The following is a 17,353-nucleotide window of genomic DNA, read 5'->3' as shown; positions in this document are numbered from 1 at the left end:
TCCACCACCACCACCTCTTCCACCTCCTCCTCCTCCTCCTCCTCCTCCTCCTCCTCCTCCTGCCGCTGGGGCACGAAGCGGCCTGACTATAACACCGCAGCACTTGCGACGCTCACCGCATCCGGCATACATGCGCTCCCAACCCAAGGGCTGCTGGTGGGGCCCAATACCGTGCGTGCAGTGCGTGCGTGCAGTGCGTGCGGGTCGACGTCCCCTCTGTCGGGTTTCTCCCTGAATCCTTTGGGTTTCGCAGCCTGTCCCGGGTCTCCAGAGCAGTGGATCGCAAACCGCAGCGTAGGGTTGGGGTCCCAAGCCAGCCGGCCGGCAATGGATGAGGTGTTGTTTGGTTTGCCCAACCCCCCACCCTCGTCCTCTTCGTCGTCGTACGACGGTCTGTCGAGCGACCACCGCCCCCGCCCCCCTGATGGCATAGGTACTACCTGTGTATGTCGCCCCCCTTCTAGGACAGGGCAGGCAGGGCCTGCCACAATGTTCTGTTGAGTCGGGGTTGGGAGCGGGACGGGGGAGGTCTCGTAGGTATCCTGGGAGCGCCCCCCCCCCCCCCCCCCCCCGTACGCGAATGAGCCGATGGTTGCTTCCAGAGTGACATCGTCACATCGATCTCTGATCCTGACGACTGGATGTAGGCCCTCCGTCCCAGTCGGACGATCCTCTCCTGGACCAGTGAGTGAGTGAGTGAGCGAGTGGATCGTGCGGAAGCAAGTTGCCCTCTTCTGTATCTGTGGAGTGCGCACAACCCCATTGCTCATTGCTGTGAAAATCTTACAACGGTGGCTGTCTGCCGAAACCACGCAGGTAAGGGGGTACGCTACCCGCCAGGCTACACGATATCACTGCAAGTACCGTATGAATACTTTGACGTGACGGTTGATTGCCCCCATGTCCTCCTCTCTGTACGTTTCGTGCGTCGAGAACGAGTCCGGAAACACACCCACGTTTCGGTCCCTCCCACTCTCTTCTTTGCTCCGCCTCGCAACCGGATGCTTCTTGTATCTTTGTGTGCTGTGATTCGATTCCAGCCGGGTGGTCGCTCTGCCGCTGCACCTGCAAGCTATCCGAGCCGATGCTTACCGTGCCAGCGCATTGGCAAGATCCGTTCCCGCCTGTGCCGCTCACTTACACGGCTCCCAGAAAACGACGATGGGGCAGGCCGTCAAACGCCGTTGATCCATCATCATCATCATCATCATCCATCTCATTGGTGTTTTGTCAGGCGGGGCTGTTTCGAGGCTTTTGTTGTTCCACGCAGGGTGTGCGGTATGCAGGATGGACAGCGTCACAGCGCCGCATCATGTATCTGCTTGACCCGGGAATACGGCTTGCGTTCTTTTGGACAAACGTACAGAGTACACAGAGAGCTACGGGACAGGCAAGCGGCCCAGCCGGGTGTGACTCAAGACCAATCGCGAACCCCGCCCGTATCGCTTCCCCTCCCTACTTGTCCGCCACGAGCGTCTCGCAGTGTCATCCAACATGTACGGATACATCGCGTGCTTTTCTCCCTGGCCCCCCCCCCCCCGAGGTCGCACTGGTCGAGGGGCAGCAGAGAAGCAGCCAGTAGCAATACCGACTTGGTGAATGATTGCAGTGGCCGCCAGGGTTGCGCCATTTCATCCCCCCTTTTCCTGCCTCGCAATGTCTCATTCTCACACCGCCAGAATGGCCATCAATCCGACCGGATGGTTAAGCTAAGCGACCAGGGCAGGACGCGAGCAAAGTCTATCCTTGCCCTCCCTCCCCGATGGATAAGCCAACCCAGCCCAACCCAGCCCGCCGTTGGCGCGCGCAGCAGGCGGCCGCACGTAAGGTGCAGTCAGCAAGTTAAGCTCGTTTTGGAGCCCCGGGACCAGCAGCATCTCGATCAGCGGGTCCTGATGTCGAGTGGTTTACCGTCCCCGTGAATCTCCTTCTCAGCCGTGCGGAGGTGACTCCGAAGGCCCCGGGAAACCAGCTGCTCAGCTGCTGCTTATCCTCCTCGGTCCCCTCGAGCATGGCGGCCAGCGCCCTCGCGCACATCCAGCAGAGCACCATGCCATGGCCTTGAAAACTGGCAGATACCCAGAGCCCTTCTTCGCCCGGCACCTGGCCGACAAAAGGGAACCCGTCCGGACTGAAGCCCATGATGCCGGTCCACTCCGCGCGCACCCGTCCAGCCGGGTCGTCCTCGCCCCAGTTGTCGCCAAAGTAGCGCGGCGTCGTCCCGTATAGGTATGTGCTGATGATGGGGTTCAGCTGCGAATCGTCCGTCGTCCCGTATTCCCCCAGCCCCTCATTCGGCGCGCGGACGAGGCCGCCGCCGATGACGATATCGCCAGCGAACTGCGTCCCCTGCGGCTTGGGGACCATGTACTCGTAGCCGCCTTCGTAGATGAAGCTGTAAGTTGTCGCCAGGCCTTCTTTCGGCATCTTGGATCCCGGCCGGTGGGCCGTGATCTGTCCGCGCATCGGCACAATGGACTCCTGGAACCGTGCGTCGAGGAATGCCGTGTAGCCGTTGGTCGCAAGCACCACCCTCCGCGCTTGAATCCGGCCTCTGGGCGTCTCCACGATCCATCGATGGCCGTTTGCTGCGGTTCCGTCAACCTTCTTGACGCTGGTTGCAGGCGTCTCCGTGAAGAGCTTCAGGCCCTTGTCGACGCACAGCTCTAGCACGCCGGTGGTGAAGCGATACGCAGAGATGCTGCCTGCCTCATAGGCAACACCGCCATATAGCCCCTCACCCGAAACGTGGAACCGTCTTTGCATCTCCTCTGCTTCGTAGAGTTCGTACTGCGAAGCGTCGTCATCGGGCATGGCCAGCCTCATCGCCTCGACGGCCCGTTTTGCTGCCTCCCACTGAGCAGCATCGTAGATCACGTCAACAGTCTGGCAGGGCCTGCTTTCCGTTGCTTTGTCCTTTAGGTGAGTGGCTGCGAACGTATGAACGGCACGGACGTTGGCAAGTTCAAGCCGCGCAATAAGGCATGCGGTCTCGGTGCCGAGAGTGCTGGCATGATGGAGGAACGATCGGTACGATGCGGCTTTTGTGTGACCTCCGTTACGGCCTGTCGCGCCCGATGTCACGGCGCGGGCCTCCAGCATCGTGATGTCGGGAGGGGAGGGCGCTTGTCGAGAAGGGCTGCTGGTAGGAGGCGGGGAGAGTAGGAAATGGGCTATGGCAGCGCCCGTGATACCACTTCCTATTATCAGGGTATCGGTTGTTGAAGGTGGCGATGAACTCGAGGCATGGTCTGAGAGAACGGAGGGAGGGGATTGCCAATAGCTTTTCGTAGGGTTGGCCACAGGGAGCGTGACGGGAATACCAGCTCTTTCGTCCATGGTGTTTGTAGACTCAAGGTGGAATATTTTGTGAGATAGGAGAGCTCGCTCGACAGAGTGATGTTCAATCCTGAGATTGTACTCAACTGGATGATGTCAGGGACACAAGAGGAGCTCAACCGTGATGCTCGAATATGCTGTGCGATATCGTCAGACGCGCCTGTAGGCTGTCTCATCCGTCGGCTTAAATCAAAATGCTTTTCTCCCGTTGTGTTCCGTCCCACGGCATTCACACAAGACACAGTTGCACACTCGGTCCATCCATGAGGAAGAACCCCGCGCTGCTCACGAGCGGGACAATGGCATGTCTACGCGGGCGATATGGTGCGGGGTCCGATAGTCCGTCTGATGGCGCGGATACACATGCCCGTTTGGGCATCGGCGGTCCACCGGCGATAACCGCATTTTCAACGGCTGTGTAGTTTCGTACTAAACTTCAATTGTTATTGTGTCTGTCTTTTCTGTTGTTCATGAGTTCCATGGAACAGAGGTCATGACTTTGACTTGGGCAGGACATAGTTTAGAGAGTAATGGGTGCCGATGTGGAAACAATCAGTCAACAGCTTTTGATGGTACACGGGAAGGCTATCACTTCAGTACGATTGGGCGTCTCCGAAGGCTTTTCTTCCAACGTCCAAGCTCGCAGTGATTCAGAGTGTAAAGGCGACATTAGAAATGAACATCAGTCTCAAATGCGAGTGTGTTGGAGAATAACTGTGCTGAAACTTCCAAATGAGGAGGAAGCGACTGTTATGCTTCGGTCGTTATACGGGCCACACCACCGCGAAGGTGATGCGTAAATTGAATAGGAAAGGCGCTTCAATCCATGGCTAGGCACCTTACCTTGCGGGTTTATTCTAGAAAACTTTCACATCATTGTTCTTTCTTACCCTGCCCGGGTTAACATGCAATTTTGACGCGGATGCTTGTCTCCCAGACATCCGAATTCAATACCAAGCCTGGGAAGCTACAGATGGCGTCCAGGCCTGCGTTCCAAGTTATCGTCGTTTGTATCTACCACCCATGTAGGGCGGAAGCGCTTTCGCTAGTCAGTGAATGTTTGATCCTGTTCGTGACGTTCATGATAACCGTGCCCCTCGGTGAACCGGACGACAGCCCTCCGTTTCTCGTCATCTACAGAGCCACGATGTGGCGACGATCTTCACATATTACTCATATTTCTCCGATAAGGTGACTTGTATGGCTCGCCAAAATCAAAGTTCGGGCGAGGAAAGGAACAGCCCGGTGAGAGCCGTGTAGAATCCCAGAGCTACCTGTAACTATCTCGGTTGCTTCTGTTGGCTAGCATCCCATCACATTCAGAGCTATAGGTATCTCCGTCGCTTCTATAGTTCGGTACAAAATCCCGTCCAATCTGTTCGGATTGAGCTTCTCCATCCCATCATTTAGTCTCCATCCAAGCACGACTAAAGCCAAGTCCCTTCAGCTTTCTGAGCAGTCAACACACATCGGCCAAGGACCGACACCCCAGACCAGCTTATACCAGTCTTAAAGACGAGACGATTGTCCAATGGATATCGCAGCCATCTTAGCAGGGGAGCTTGAATTCTCCCCTTCAGTCGAAGCAGAAGCATATGAAAGCTACAACCGTCGGCAAGAAGTAGCGTATGCCCGCCCCATGACCCCCGTTGCCCCCGCCACCCCCGTGGCTCCCGTCAGTCCCGTTGCCCCCATTGCCCCCATTGCCCCCGTTGCCCCCGTTGCCCCGGTCGCCCCGATGGCCCCGATGGCTCCCGTCACTCCCGTTGCCCCCGTCGCCTCCATCGCTCTGGCAAACGGCACCAGTCAGCAGCGCCAGAGCTCAAGAGCCGCAGCATCACCCTCAAGACATCGACTGCCCTCTGAGCGGCCTGCTCCCAGGGTCCAAGGCTTCCGTCCCATAAACGGAAGACATCGGATTCTGGCTCCTGCGGCGGCGGCGGCCGCCCAACAACCACAGTCCCCAGGCCCGCAGAAGAAGCAAGGGGAAAAGGTGCTGTGTGTCTGCACCCTCTGCACGTCAGGTGGAGCTGCAGGAAAGTTGGTGTCAAACAAGACCAAGCACGAGCACGAGCATGGGGACCGGATCAACAGGGAAGGGAAGTCTGTTGACGGCGATGAGAGATGCCAGGGGTGTGTCAGAAAGGGCGATGCCCGCTGTGTCCGCTGGGAGGGAAATTCCAAGGTATGCGGTAACTGTGCCCGTATCAAAGAAAAGTGCTCGTGGAATGGAGAGTCGGCGAGGAAAAGGGATGCGATCAAGCGCCGAAACCGGGCTGAGCGCGCTGCGAGGCTCGCACAACGTCATGCCGAGACGCCTCTTCCCGACGGCATTACCAACGGCCAACACGATGCGGCGCAGCAGCCCTCTCCCAACCAGGGAGAGCCGTGTGCTGGCCAACAATGTCCTGGTGGCAGGGAGAAGGCTCGGAGCGCCACGCCGAGCCCGACGTCGAGTAGCAGCCGGACGGCTGAAAATGCCTCCAACTCATCCCCTACTCGCAAGTAACGACGGATTAAATCGCAATCTTGAACTTGCTGAGGTTTCATCGGGTCTCGAGATGACTTGAGAGGGAAAGTTTGGACAATAATGAGGACGAAACGCAGGCAAAAGATGAGGTGGGAAGAGGAAGGAGGGAACCTTTAACAGCATTGCGGTTCGCTAATTACATGCATACTTCTCTTGGTTTTCATATTATTATCGCATTGCCTCCCAAGCTTGAGGGACACTGGGCTAGGTGACCATTGAGTAACAATAATCAATCATCATCGGTTGATCTCCATGTTTTGCGTTGACCCTACTGCTTTTCCTGTGTTGATACAACCGACAAAAGAAATTGTGTGTTTTGGCCACTTGAGTCACTACTTCTCGTTCTGGGCGTAGATGAAGTTTGCACCTGCACGGCGATCAGTCAGTCATTGCACCAAGAGCATAGAGACGACGGCGAAGTCAACTCAACTCACCAACTGCGACGAGACCGTTCTCCTTCGCCCACTTCTGCACGCCGCGCCCTTCCTCGCCTCCCCAGTGCTTGCGCTCCTCGGGCTTTGACAAATGCAGCTTCTCCTTGGTCCCGTTGGCGGGAACCCACGCAGTGAAGACGTAACGGTGCTTGCCTGTCTTGGGCGGCGGCCCGGGCGGCTTGTACTCAACAACGTCGTTCAAGTGCTCCGGGTCGATGCCTACAGAGATGGTGGGGGAGCTGCTCGTCGCAATCCAGTGACAGAACTCGGACCAGATGGGGTTGTCACGCGTCGGTGCGTCCGGGTCAGTCAGCGTTAGGACGTAGGTCGTGGTGATGAAGCTTCTGGACATTGACGAGCCCTTGACAAGGGAAACAGATGGTGCAGACTGGAGATTCGCCGGCTTTAGAGTATTGCCGAGATCAGCTACATCGGCAGAGGACCACTCGGCCGAGAGACCTAGGATGGGCTGGAACTCCTCCAAGACGGTAGGGATGACCTGGGCGTTGAATAGTCTACGCCGCGCGTTAGTTGTTGTTTGAAGAGACAAGCGTCCATGTGCATTAGTTGGTGATCAATTACTCTTCATGAACACGAGTCAGATCGGCATCGGTCTCGAAGACGATCTGATCGCCGCCGGTGGGCGCAGCAATGGCAGCGGCACATAGGGCGACGGTAGCCAGGAACTTGCTTGCAAGGGAGCCCGCCATTTCTGGAGCCGTTTTGCTTGTTACCAACTAACTAAGAGTGCTTTTCTTGGAAGCTGGTTGTAGCCGAGGATGAGGACCATGAATAGGTGTTGGAAGAGAAGAAACAGAAATGAAGCATAGCGCTCGCTTCGCAAGGAGAGGAGAGGAGATGGATCGTCCCATGCTGCGTGTCTCGTTGGTGATGTCATGCCGCTTTGCTCTGGCGTGCTTTCTCCTCCCCCGCCACGGAACTCCCCCCCCCCTGTCTTCTCCGCCACTAATATGCAACAGCGCCTGTGCCGTCCTAAATGAGATAGATAGGTCTGACCATAGCAGCTCTATCTCAGCCGCCGACACGTCTAGGACCGAGATAGTAAGAGCCCGGTCATATTGTAATGAATATCCTTTATCTTTACATCATGTTCGATGCGGGATATGAGTTCTCATGGCCGTAGAATACCCGAAACTACGTTCGCCAAACCCGACGCGATGCTCGAGAGTCGAATTGATGGCCTGCTAACCAACCATGGTATGTCAACTGTTCAGGAAAAATCAGCATCAAGAATGCATTTTAAACTCATCATGTGTGTCTAAAATTTGCCTTGACAGCTTGTAGGGCGCTCACTTTCAACAACGTTAACCAATGCGTACATCACGTTGCGCTTGCTGGACGTCTAGAACACTAGACTTTTGCAACAATCAATATGCCGAGTGGTCGAAGCCATGAAGTCGGTACGTCGAAAGAAAAATAGAATATCCATCTTTTTATTACTGTAATAAAAGTAACTAGACTGATGCAAGTCTTGAAGCAATGTTGCTTTGGATTCAGTTTGACGCGTTCTGTTCAGGGAGGACCTGAATCCAGAAAACTACGCCTTCGCCTGAGGGCTAATTCTACTGCGGGAAGCGGTTTTAGTTGTTGTAGATAAATGATGAAACGGGGACGTATTTGTTCGAACTAAAAAATCATTTCAAGGTGATGGTTGCTATGAAAGCATCAATTCATTTACTGTTTGTCCTAGAAACACTCACCCAATTTCCGCCTTGACTGATCCAACATCAAAGCAACAGCAATCCCTGCTTAGGGTAAAATCCAGGCCAAGTCCCATCTCAACTGCTGAATCAAACCTTATATACCCAAAAGGAAAGAAGTCAGCTCTGCCCTTCCTGCATAACTGGTATCTGGTGGGCGCTTACACAAGACTCGCCATGAGCTTTACAGAAACTTGGATGCCTTCATCATTATATATGTCTGCGAAGCCGCCACTCTCGTTTGGGGTCCCTCGCTACACATCGTCCTATCATGGGCTATATTACTCTGTTTTGTCACGTGGGCATACCACGTGTGAGACTATATGACTTTCCACAGGTATATACTGCCCATTTTGCCCCATATCCCTTTTATCTAGATGGACCGTTTGACCGTATATATCTCACCTCTATCTGCGAAAGCTACTTAACGGTCACTCGAATTAGCGCATGCGCATAAGTTCATACATGAAGTGTGGCGTCACCCTCAGGTGGACAGGAACCTTACGCGTTTATCCGTGTCATTCCGCTGCCAATGGTGCGCAGCTGATTTCTCTTGAACAAGCTCAATATCTCCAATTCAAACTAGGGTTATTAGTATCTGAACGTCGGTTATAGTCAGGCCGTCGCCAGCTGTTTGTGGCATATCTATATTGCAATAGCTCATGTAGTCGACGTCGGGGAGACCATCGACGCTACAAGGCTATGCGGATACATGCCCTCCCAAGGCAGAGACTGTCATGTCCAGTTGTGGTGTACATAAGAATGCCAGTCCAGGCTGCGGTTCAGTACCAACTCGAACGTTGCAGTTCGAGTCTCGTGCAGCGTGATACGCCAAAGGATTCGCAAGGCAGCTCGTGGAGAAAAGCTGCCTGCTTGGCCGTTATTACTATGAGGGGAGGTGATGACGATTCCATCCTCTCCACGCCTCTGGCGAGTTTCTCCGTCCGATCGCAATATTCGGAATTGTTTCGAACGGGGCCAATGACAAGACAGATAGACGGTCCCCGACGAGTTCCCGAGAGTCAAATTCGCCGGAGGCGTCCATGGCTCCTGAAGTAAAGTGTCTTATGGAGCAGTGTTGTGTGCACTGTGCAGGAAACGATCCGTTGGCAATTTCGACATGATTCATCCTTTTGCAGCTGCAAAAGTTCCTTTCTCGCCCCTCCGCACTTGTGAATCCTCACCGACACAAACCTCTTCGGTTAATCAGCGATTGGCAAATCATGAGTAGGTAGTTTGGTAGTGTAGTGTAGCTGCTCCGGGGCAGTGCGTCGCACACCGAATCCCTTCAAAGTCAAAAAGGGGGCTGTCCGCCTCCAAGGCTGACCCGTATGGTTGACTAGCCAGTAGACTTGGACCTTGACCACGTGCAGAACCTTAGGAAAGAATTTTGTAGCTTGGGACCCTCCATCTACGTCACTCTCAAGAGAAAAGCACGAATAGCAGCGTCTTCAAGACAACTGCCATTGGCCCAAGCACCAAAGCCAAATCAGAGAGGAACACATGGCTAAGATGCCGAACATATCATAACTCGGACACTCACAAAGCCACAGCCCAAACAGAGGCCTGCTGCACGTGTTGTTGCAAGTTGATTCGGGTTTGCCTGCGGCTGTGCGTCAAACCAACTACGCCGATGAGGATCTATCTACGACTCAACCCAGTCTCATTGCCCTCTTAGCCGGGGGGGTTGTTACTCAGGGATGTATTTTATACTTTAGGCTAGGAATAGTACTGCTACTGCTGCTGCTGCTGCTGCTGAAAACTTGATTGTGTGATGTTTTGTATCAGGCGAGAGGGGGTGGGTTTGGAGTTACGTCTCTTCTATCCCATCTCGTCCCATCTTCTGAGAACTCTCTCCCTCCCTTCTTTCGACAACCGTTCGTTGCTCGTCCGTTAACTTGCCGTCTTCACAGAATTGAATCGGAGAGACGACATGCCTTCCGTAGCTTCGTGTTCGTCGATGCTTGTGACGATGTGGGCGTCGTTTAGCCTATGCATTCAGAGAAAGTTCTTTCGTGTTTTTGCAGCCTGCTTCATCATCTTCCTCGGCCTTGCCTTTCACCTTACTCAGCACACCCAGCGAAAACACCATGAGCCGTTCGCGGCCCCCATCACGCAGCCTATCGTCCATGGCAACCTCGTGGATGGCCTGCCGGAGCCCTCCTACGCTCTTGACCCCTTCCCCTACTCACCTCAGCAGCCTTCAACAACAAACGGCACCGCCGATGAGCTCCCAAAACCCTGGCTCGCGGCGGTCATTTCCACAGCATCAGATGCCAACCGCCGGACGCTCATTCGGTCAACATGGATGAGAATCTTTGAGGACGTGCCTTTCGACGGACGCTTTGTGGTGTCCAACCCGGGACCTCAGTGGACTGAAATGGTGGCCAAGGAGAACCGCACCTTTGGGGACATAATTGTGCTCGATCACATCGCTGAGAACGATGTTACCGCCAACACCATCAAGACTCTCGAGTTTTTCAAGTGGCTGGTCGACCACGACGTCAAATACGAGTTCGTCTCCAAAATGGACACTGACCTATGGCTCAACGCTCGCGGGTTCTGGGATCGCTTCCTTGTGCCGAGACTATTGACGGATGCCGCTATGGGGACCCTGAAAAGCACGGTTCGGAAAACCGTTATCGGCGAGCTCTACTACTCTCCCACTTGGGACCTCGTCTTCCCTCATGGAGCTATGTACACTGTCACTTGGGACATGGTCAAGCTCCTGGTACGCCTCCAGAGCGAGCAAGGTGTGGTTACCGGGGAAGATATGGCCGTGGCTACTCTCATGTTGAACGGGCGTAAGAGGGCCAGCTTTGTCAACTTCAGGGGCACGGAGAAGTTTGATTACGACGACGAGGACGCCCGGCACAATGGTACGGCATGGGCGAGGAGGAAGACGCACCCGGACGCCATTCAGCATGCCCTAGTCGGCGATGAGGCCATCGCGATTCACCAGCTGAAGGACGAGAACCTGTGGTTGAAGGTCGCCGACTGCTTCGACGAGAAGGGAATCAAGCCGGCACCGCAGACCTCGCAGTCGGAGCCAGAGTCTCAGAAACCCATGTCGGTGCAATGGCATGACTTCTGGTTCTGGATGGGCGTCTCGGACCGCTACGACGCAAGGTTCAGCAGGATTCCAGATGTTTTGTGGACGAAAGAGGATGGGCACTGGATATGCGATGGTATATGGGACCTAGGAGAGACCAAAACGGGATTTACGGCGGAATAAAGCGTTGTGGTTTCTTGTTTGCCCAAGTTTACGACTTGCGCTTATGATATCCAACACATACAATACTTAATAAAGGACTTCGAAGGCATCATTTTGACATGCGGCGGCTTGTCTCAGCCAGCGTCCCGGGGCCCATCCGAGACTTATAAAAACCCCAGCAGGAGGAGTCCTGACACGTTGGCCTCGCGAGCTCTTATATTTAATAACCTTAGTGCAAACTTCATATCAGCCAGCAGGCTCTCGCGGCCCAAATCCCGTTGCTCGTGACTTCACTCCACTACAATTCGCAAACAGCTACATTATTCCGCTTACCCTTCCATTATACTCAACAACCGAACCAGGTCTGGCGGTGTAGTTGGTTATCACGTCAGTCTAACAGCTTTCGAGCTCACCCTTGGCTGCTTATGGACACTGCACCGACAAGAATTTCAACAAGGGGCTCATCATAATTGCAATCGAAACCTTAGGACTCGTTACGATTCCACAACTCCACAGTTTATATCAAGAGGACTTGGCGATCCAGATTCAACTTGCCGAGTAAGCGGCCTTTCTCACCCAATAGACTTATAGATGTTTGCCTGTGTTCCCATGCATATCCACTTGGCATGCGTCTGGGAGCATATTGGGATACAACGCCAACTAGCCAATGCCCATGACGCTCGCATAGGGCTGGTGGCTCGCAGGGTTGACCAAGTAGTGAAGCGCACCGAAGTTCGAGATATGGAACCTCGGAAGCAGCCATGAGAGCCCTTTCTCATAGTTTGACTCTGTAGTCCCATTGCCCAGCTATGAGAGACTCTTGTGACTGATTCAGTAACTGGGTACTGATTAAGAGATCAGGCGTAAAAATCAGACCACGCCCACCAGGGTATTCCCCGAGGGCCCTGCCACAACGAAGGGTCAAATGGAAAAGGACTCGGTCTCTAGTTCCAAAGTAGAAGGCGCCAAATCAATTCTCAGGATGGAATGAACTTTTTTCCCTTCTTCTTCCCCATTGCCTCCGTCGCTAAAGCAAATGCTATCTCAGGGCCGAGAACCCCTGCCAGTCGTCGACCCACTAGTCCCAACTCAACATATGCTCCGGGATGGATGAGTCGTTAGACGTCATGATGCCGAGAGCCGTATTGGACCTGATGGATCAGATAATGGCTGGAGGAAGCGAAGCAGGTCTGGTAAGCCAGCTTTGGCATTACAACCAAAAGTCATCAATCTTAGCGCCGATGCTGAGTTGTTTCGGTACTGTAGTGACAACGCCACCAATCGATGGAAATCGATAAGCGGTTTGATTCCCTCCTCGGCTCTTCTGAAGCGTTTTAAAAAGCTCTAGAGGACATCGAAGCACCCAACGCCCGACGTGATGCTGGGTACGGAGAGTGAGACAGGACCCAGCCGTTGGCCGCCACCAAGAGCGGCCTGTGACGAACTGCGAGGTAGTGGAGTGGTGCGCTTTGGCCAAGGGTCGAGAAACCTTTTGCTAGCTTTCTTCTGTTCTTACCAAGGTCATGGTCGTCGCGGACACCTGTACTTGTTGAGATGCTGGAATTGCGGATCTGATAACTTTAATCTTGTCTAAACGGGGCCTAGAATCGGCACCAAGGATACCGGACCATCGGAACCCGTGTCATTTGGCGTCGTGGAATCAGCTGGCCACTATTGCCATCGGCAAGCACTGCGGAATCGGTCAAACTCTAAAGCTTCAGCTGCCAATATTATTTCAGCAGCAGGACTCTGTAATACTGGTGAACTCTGGATGTGTTCTGGCCACCGAGGGGCACGTCCTTCAGCTGAAATGCCGACCCATGTCTATTATTTGCTCGGTTGGGACTTTATACTTACCCTTACCGACATGCATAACAAGGAAAAGACCCATCTCAAGATTCCCCCAGGGAGATATGCTCTGTCCGGCGTTGCCTAGACCAGAAGGAGACTCCGAGGAAAACGTGAGGGGGTTGAGTAGTCTTGCAACGCAGATGGTGCAGTTCTGGCGGGTCTCCCAGTCCCTATGCAGCAACGGAGGCCTATGAGATAAGAGGCCTGTATATAAGTCGTGGTACTTTCCTCGTTGACAAATGAGACCGTTTGTGACCTGCAAAGACGTCGTTGCTTTGTTCTCGCCGCACGTTCAAATCTTGCCAGTCTATCCTTGCCCCCCCTTTCTAGGGTCTCCAACCAATCCGGCTTTCTTCTCCCTCTTCGGTCTTTCGTCATAATGGGTTACGCAATCCTGCCCGCGTTAATACCGGACCTACTTTAAAGCGTTCAAAGGTGACGTTATGGGAGACATCATGGTCAAAATACTGCTCCCAGGCGGAGTAGACTCTGAAGAGTTTCGTAAAGCTCAAACCGCGGGCACTCTATCGTGGTGGCACCACAACGACTGCCAATACACATACAAGTGTGTCGACACCGACACAGGGGAGGTCGTTGGCATGGCTTTGGGTAATATCTATCTCAAAGAACGGAGTGAAGAAGAGCGTAAAAATCACGGTGTAGGCTGGCTCGAGGGAGCGGCCAGAGAGCGTGCCGAGGCGGTTCTCAAGCCGCTTCACGATGTCAGAGAAAGGCTGTTTGGCCGGCGACGGTACATCTGTAAGTCGCCGCCAAGACATCCCGACGATCATGTTTGGAGCCAAGACTGACTAGCCTGGTTTTGTTTTCTTTTTCTAAAGACGCCCACGTTATTGCCGTGGATCCGAAACATCAGGACAGAAAGGCTGGTGCCCTCTGGCGTAAGTGGGGGATTGAGCTCAGCAACAGCCTGGGGATCCCCATCTACTTCGAATTGTCACCCTCGACCTACCAGCTGTACGAGAAAATGGGTTACGAGACCCTGGAAGAGAAGATCATCCACAAGGCGGAGCTGATTGGCACAGCCGAGGACATTGAGGTGCCTCTCATGGTCAAGATGCCCGCTTGTGCTGGGGGCATGGCATTCAAGGAATGGCGCAGCGTGGGGTAGTCTCCCTTCAGGGAGGTCAAAGAAGGGTTGGTTACTCCCGTGGTCAATTGTCGAGATCCAGGTCTCGGGAGGTGCAGGCTTTAAGAATCGGAGGCATATGTGGCGACGGCATCTTCGGTGCAGGCAACAACGATTATGTATCGGATGACTCCCCCCTAATTGAGTTAATGCTATCAATACGCTGTCATGACTCTTGTGCCAATGAAACCCTAATAAGGTTCCTTTGAATGTCAGCACATTCAATGTAGCCTTTGTCATTGAGGGTAATGTATGTTCTCTTGGAATCACGCAGGGCCATGCCTCGATGCTGAGGTATCTAGGGTCTACAAGACCGAACAGCCTTCTCTCCTTAAATCCGCCGGCTCAAGCAAATCATGTCTGAATTTGCTGGTGCCGAGGTCGTGTCGGCCGAAGCCAGCAACAGACCCCCGGCGCCCCGACGGACATTTCATCTCCGTTTAGTCCGCCTCGGGTTCTAATCAGATGCGCATCTGATAAGCAGGTTCTCTACCAATTCATATAGCCAACCTGCCCTTTCCCTTTTGCATTACACCAGGAGATTCGTAAAAAGTGCCCATGAACCAACCGGGGGTTTATTTATTCTCATTTGAATAGGCCTTTGCGCCGTCACTTTCGCACCTCACCCCCCCCCCCCCCCCCCCCCCAAAAAAAAAAGCCAATGAGCTCCCGGAGTCGGCCAACATGCTGAAGAAGTCGCGGAAAGTGGTCCTCTTTGTTGGGCTCGTGAGATACGCATTTGGGCGGTTTGCGGACATCCTGTGGCGATACTACTTCACCAAGAAAATTCCCATCCCCCCAGCAGCGAAAGACGCCGAGCCGGTCAATATTGTCATCGTTGGGGCTTCATTCGCCGGTTACCATGCCGTCCGAGTGATAGCCGCTTCACTGCCAGTAGAGGGGCCATACCGTCTCATTATCATCGAACCGAACCGGCACTGGCAATTCACATGGACGCTGCCTCGCTTTTGTGTCGTGGAGGGACATGAGCACAAAACGTTTATCCCCTATGGGACTTACCTGCCGGCAGGCTCCGAGTCCATCGTACGATGGATTCATGACCGTGTCTCGACTATCACGGAGAGAACGGTAACCATCCAAAGCACCGGCGAAGAGATTCCGTACTCTTACATGATCATTGCAACGGGATCCGGCGCTGGCATGACATTGCCATCACGAGTAGGCTCAACGGACAAGACGGAAGGAATCCAATTACTGCAGAGCTTCCAGCAGCGCATAAAGGCCGCGAGAGATCTGGTTGTTGTCGGCGGGGGCGCCGCGGGTGTTGAGCTTGCCACAGATGCCAAAGATCGGTATCCCGAGAAAAACGTGACGTTGGTTCATTCCAGAGACGCAGTCATGAATCGGTTCGGCCAAGATCTGCAAATCAGAGCCCTCGAGGGCTTGAAGCAACTTGGCATCGAGGTCTTTCTGGGAGAACGGACAACTACTGAGTCGCCTGTGGACGGTCTTGTTACCCTTAGTTCTGGCCGCAAGATTGAGTGCGACTTTTTGGTGAGTCTCGAGCTCGTGGTAAAAGTGCTCGGCTTTCTCAGCTGCTAACACATGAGCAGGTCAACGCCATTGGCCAGCAACCTTCCTCTCAGCTGATCAGCGAGTTCGTCCCTGAGGCGATCGCCAACTCGGGCCGTATCAAGGTCAAACCTACAATGCAGATTGGCGTCGACTCGCTTCCTAATATTTACGTCTGTGGTGATGTTGCTGAGACGGGTGTCACCAACCCCAATGCCCGAGTTGCCATGAAGCAGGCCACTTACGCTGCAGACAATCTGCTTCTGGCTCTTCAGGGTAAGCAGCCTACGAAACTCTATCACCAACACTGGGCGTATGGTTTTATCAAGTTGACACTTGGCTTGGTGAGTTATCGTACCCTATACTACATGTTATTTTGAAATGCTGGCTGACCCAATTGCAGCACAAATCCATCTCGGCCTTTGGAACTGGAGACACCGAGTTACTGTTCCGGTCGAAGAACAAGGCTGTTACCTTGATGATTGAGCGGGTTTGGACACATATGGGAGCCAAGCCCTATGAAGATACAGAGTAGGAACACGGCTATGCCCAGAACTCGGTCTCTGATTTAATTCTCCAGGAAGTCCACGAGACTCGGTAATTAAATAGCAGAACACAAACGACTTTTGGTTTCACACAGAAACCGTGTACCTGCAAATATATTGAACACATTATACCACTCAAAGCACTCTTGGTATTTTCCAAATTAAGAACCTTGTCTTCTTTATCTTTAAATGTATGGCGTCTATTGTCGGTGGACCTCTGTCGATTTGATGACGCAATGTCTCCCACGTTTTGGAAACAGAACTCAAACCCCCTGCGAATATCGTGAGATTATGGTACCAATATTATATGCCCCATCAGACATGCAGACGGGCGGGTTCGTCCAAGAAACCAAAGTCGGTGCTATAGGGGGGAGGATTGCGCTCTAAAAGAGAACTTATTTGAATATCCTTTCCTGCTCTCAAATATATGAGTTATTTGAGCGCCGTCAGGTTCAGTAGGCAACGCTTTGAGCTTACGACAGTATCCACTGCTACTTGCTGTTCCATAATTTCATCAAAGAGTCGTCTGGTAATTACCGAAGCTCGCCGTGTACTTTTGAGTAATCCTCCAATGAAACACACCGGCGATGGTGCCTCCACATTGTTCAGGAGGTGCAGGTACGGAATTTACAATTTGATAGCGGTGTCTTCATGATATCAGCAGGACCCTAATTGTTCCTGACAAGATCATTATCCGGCACGATTAACGCGTTGGGGGCTTTGCTAAGAGCGTCTTGATCTGGGCTCATTTTGAGCTACGCGGACGACCAAGAAGGGTCATCGCCGGTGTGAACAACCCTTTTTGGTTGAGACGATCAGCGCGTTGCCATTTCTGATCGGCCCGCTTGCGGGGGACACGGCATTGGGTATTTGAAAACTGAGGGGGCTAGTTTCTCGAGCACGTCTCGCTACATGGATCGGAGATGACAGGCTTGACTGTTGTTTCATAATTATGTTCATTGGCATCCACGTTCCTTCGGCGTCCTGTACCGTTTTTGTTTCGACAGATCGACAGAAACATCGTACCGCTCCGTCTTGG

The 17,353-nt window shown here is 53.4% G+C and overlaps 9 protein-coding genes across 9 annotated transcripts; 6 read left to right on the top strand and 3 right to left on the bottom strand.

Annotated features, from left to right (window-relative positions):
* Positions 1-50: 50 nt before the first annotated feature.
* LY79DRAFT_332411 (uncharacterized protein) lies at positions 51-927 on the bottom strand. The gene has a single exon (XM_060552502.1). The coding sequence runs from the start codon at positions 768-770 to the stop codon at positions 87-89; it is 684 nt and encodes a 227-aa protein (XP_060410968.1). The 5' UTR covers positions 771-927; the 3' UTR covers positions 51-86.
* On the top strand, positions 928-1,712 carry LY79DRAFT_332410 (uncharacterized protein). Its single transcript, XM_060552501.1, has one exon. It carries the CDS (start codon positions 1,085-1,087, stop codon positions 1,580-1,582), a length of 498 nt encoding a protein of 165 aa, XP_060410967.1. The 5' UTR covers positions 928-1,084; the 3' UTR covers positions 1,583-1,712.
* Positions 1,522-3,637, bottom strand: LY79DRAFT_563191 (FAD dependent oxidoreductase). Its single transcript, XM_060558534.1, has one exon. The coding sequence runs from the start codon at positions 3,337-3,339 to the stop codon at positions 1,843-1,845; it is 1,497 nt and encodes a 498-aa protein (XP_060410966.1). The 5' UTR covers positions 3,340-3,637; the 3' UTR covers positions 1,522-1,842.
* Positions 3,638-5,063: 1,426 nt separating this feature from the next.
* Positions 5,064-5,924, top strand: LY79DRAFT_563189 (uncharacterized protein). Its single transcript, XM_060558533.1, has one exon. The coding sequence runs from the start codon at positions 5,078-5,080 to the stop codon at positions 5,846-5,848; it is 771 nt and encodes a 256-aa protein (XP_060410965.1). The 5' UTR covers positions 5,064-5,077; the 3' UTR covers positions 5,849-5,924.
* A 9-nt stretch (positions 5,925-5,933) lies between these two features.
* LY79DRAFT_563186 (phosphatidylethanolamine-binding protein) lies at positions 5,934-7,174 on the bottom strand. The gene is made up of 3 exons (XM_060558532.1): positions 6,886-7,174; positions 6,304-6,818; positions 5,934-6,236 (listed from the first exon to the last, which is right to left on the bottom strand). Exons 1-3 carry the CDS (start codon positions 7,011-7,013, stop codon positions 6,202-6,204), a joined length of 678 nt encoding a protein of 225 aa, XP_060410964.1. The 5' UTR covers positions 7,014-7,174; the 3' UTR covers positions 5,934-6,201.
* A 91-nt stretch (positions 7,175-7,265) lies between these two features.
* LY79DRAFT_563185 (uncharacterized protein) lies at positions 7,266-7,623 on the top strand. Its single transcript, XM_060558531.1, has one exon. The coding sequence runs from the start codon at positions 7,419-7,421 to the stop codon at positions 7,584-7,586; it is 168 nt and encodes a 55-aa protein (XP_060410963.1). The 5' UTR covers positions 7,266-7,418; the 3' UTR covers positions 7,587-7,623.
* Positions 7,624-9,996: 2,373 nt separating this feature from the next.
* On the top strand, positions 9,997-11,259 carry LY79DRAFT_521872 (uncharacterized protein; the record flags this gene model as incomplete). The annotated part of the gene is made up of 1 exon (XM_060555392.1): positions 9,997-11,259. The coding sequence occupies one exon, from the start codon at positions 9,997-9,999 to the stop codon at positions 11,257-11,259; it is 1,263 nt and encodes a 420-aa protein (XP_060410962.1).
* Positions 11,260-13,362: 2,103 nt separating this feature from the next.
* Positions 13,363-14,366, top strand: LY79DRAFT_651900 (uncharacterized protein; the record flags this gene model as incomplete). Its single annotated transcript, XM_060562568.1, is given in 4 exon segments — positions 13,363-13,848; positions 13,929-14,209; positions 14,219-14,260; positions 14,274-14,366. Coding segments are annotated over 4 exon segments (732 nt in total). The 5' UTR covers positions 13,363-13,532.
* Positions 14,367-14,883: 517 nt separating this feature from the next.
* LY79DRAFT_563176 (uncharacterized protein) lies at positions 14,884-16,685 on the top strand. The gene is made up of 3 exons (XM_060558530.1): positions 14,884-15,751; positions 15,811-16,113; positions 16,173-16,685. The coding sequence occupies exons 1-3, from the start codon at positions 14,921-14,923 to the stop codon at positions 16,302-16,304; spliced, it is 1,266 nt and encodes a 421-aa protein (XP_060410960.1). The 5' UTR covers positions 14,884-14,920; the 3' UTR covers positions 16,305-16,685.
* Positions 16,686-17,353: the final 668 nt, after the last annotated feature.

The sequence above is a fragment of the Colletotrichum navitas genome, assembly GCF_030913465.1.
Source record: "Colletotrichum navitas strain CBS 125086 chromosome Unknown LY79scaffold_61, whole genome shotgun sequence".
NCBI classification, from domain to species: domain Eukaryota; kingdom Fungi; phylum Ascomycota; class Sordariomycetes; order Glomerellales; family Glomerellaceae; genus Colletotrichum; species Colletotrichum navitas.
Note: the sequence above shows the minus strand (reverse complement) of the source record. Positions and strands in the feature narration are given on the sequence as shown.

Excerpts from the sequence above, each read along its gene's own strand:
- LY79DRAFT_563176 (XM_060558530.1), top strand. The coding sequence starts at position 14,921 with ATGCTGAAGAAGTCGCGGAAAGTGGTCCTCTTTGTTGGGCTCGTGAGA. Across the intron at positions 15,752-15,810 it reads AGATTGAGTGCGACTTTTTG|GTCAACGCCATTGGCCAGCA; the intron begins GTGAGTCTCGAG and ends ACACATGAGCAG. Across the intron at positions 16,114-16,172 it reads TCAAGTTGACACTTGGCTTG|CACAAATCCATCTCGGCCTT; the intron begins GTGAGTTATCGT and ends ACCCAATTGCAG.
- LY79DRAFT_563191 (XM_060558534.1), bottom strand. The coding sequence starts at position 3,339 with ATGGACGAAAGAGCTGGTATTCCCGTCACGCTCCCTGTGGCCAACCCT.
- LY79DRAFT_563185 (XM_060558531.1), top strand. The coding sequence starts at position 7,419 with ATGCGGGATATGAGTTCTCATGGCCGTAGAATACCCGAAACTACGTTC.
- LY79DRAFT_332411 (XM_060552502.1), bottom strand. The coding sequence starts at position 770 with ATGAGCAATGGGGTTGTGCGCACTCCACAGATACAGAAGAGGGCAACT.
- LY79DRAFT_332410 (XM_060552501.1), top strand. The coding sequence starts at position 1,085 with ATGCTTACCGTGCCAGCGCATTGGCAAGATCCGTTCCCGCCTGTGCCG.
- LY79DRAFT_563186 (XM_060558532.1), bottom strand. The coding sequence starts at position 7,013 with ATGGCGGGCTCCCTTGCAAGCAAGTTCCTGGCTACCGTCGCCCTATGT. Across the intron at positions 6,819-6,885 it reads CTGACTCGTGTTCATGAAGA|ACTATTCAACGCCCAGGTCA; the intron begins GTAATTGATCAC and ends CGCGCGGCGTAG. Across the intron at positions 6,237-6,303 it reads GAACGGTCTCGTCGCAGTTG|GTGCAAACTTCATCTACGCC; the intron begins GTGAGTTGAGTT and ends ATCGCCGTGCAG.
- LY79DRAFT_563189 (XM_060558533.1), top strand. The coding sequence starts at position 5,078 with ATGGCCCCGATGGCTCCCGTCACTCCCGTTGCCCCCGTCGCCTCCATC.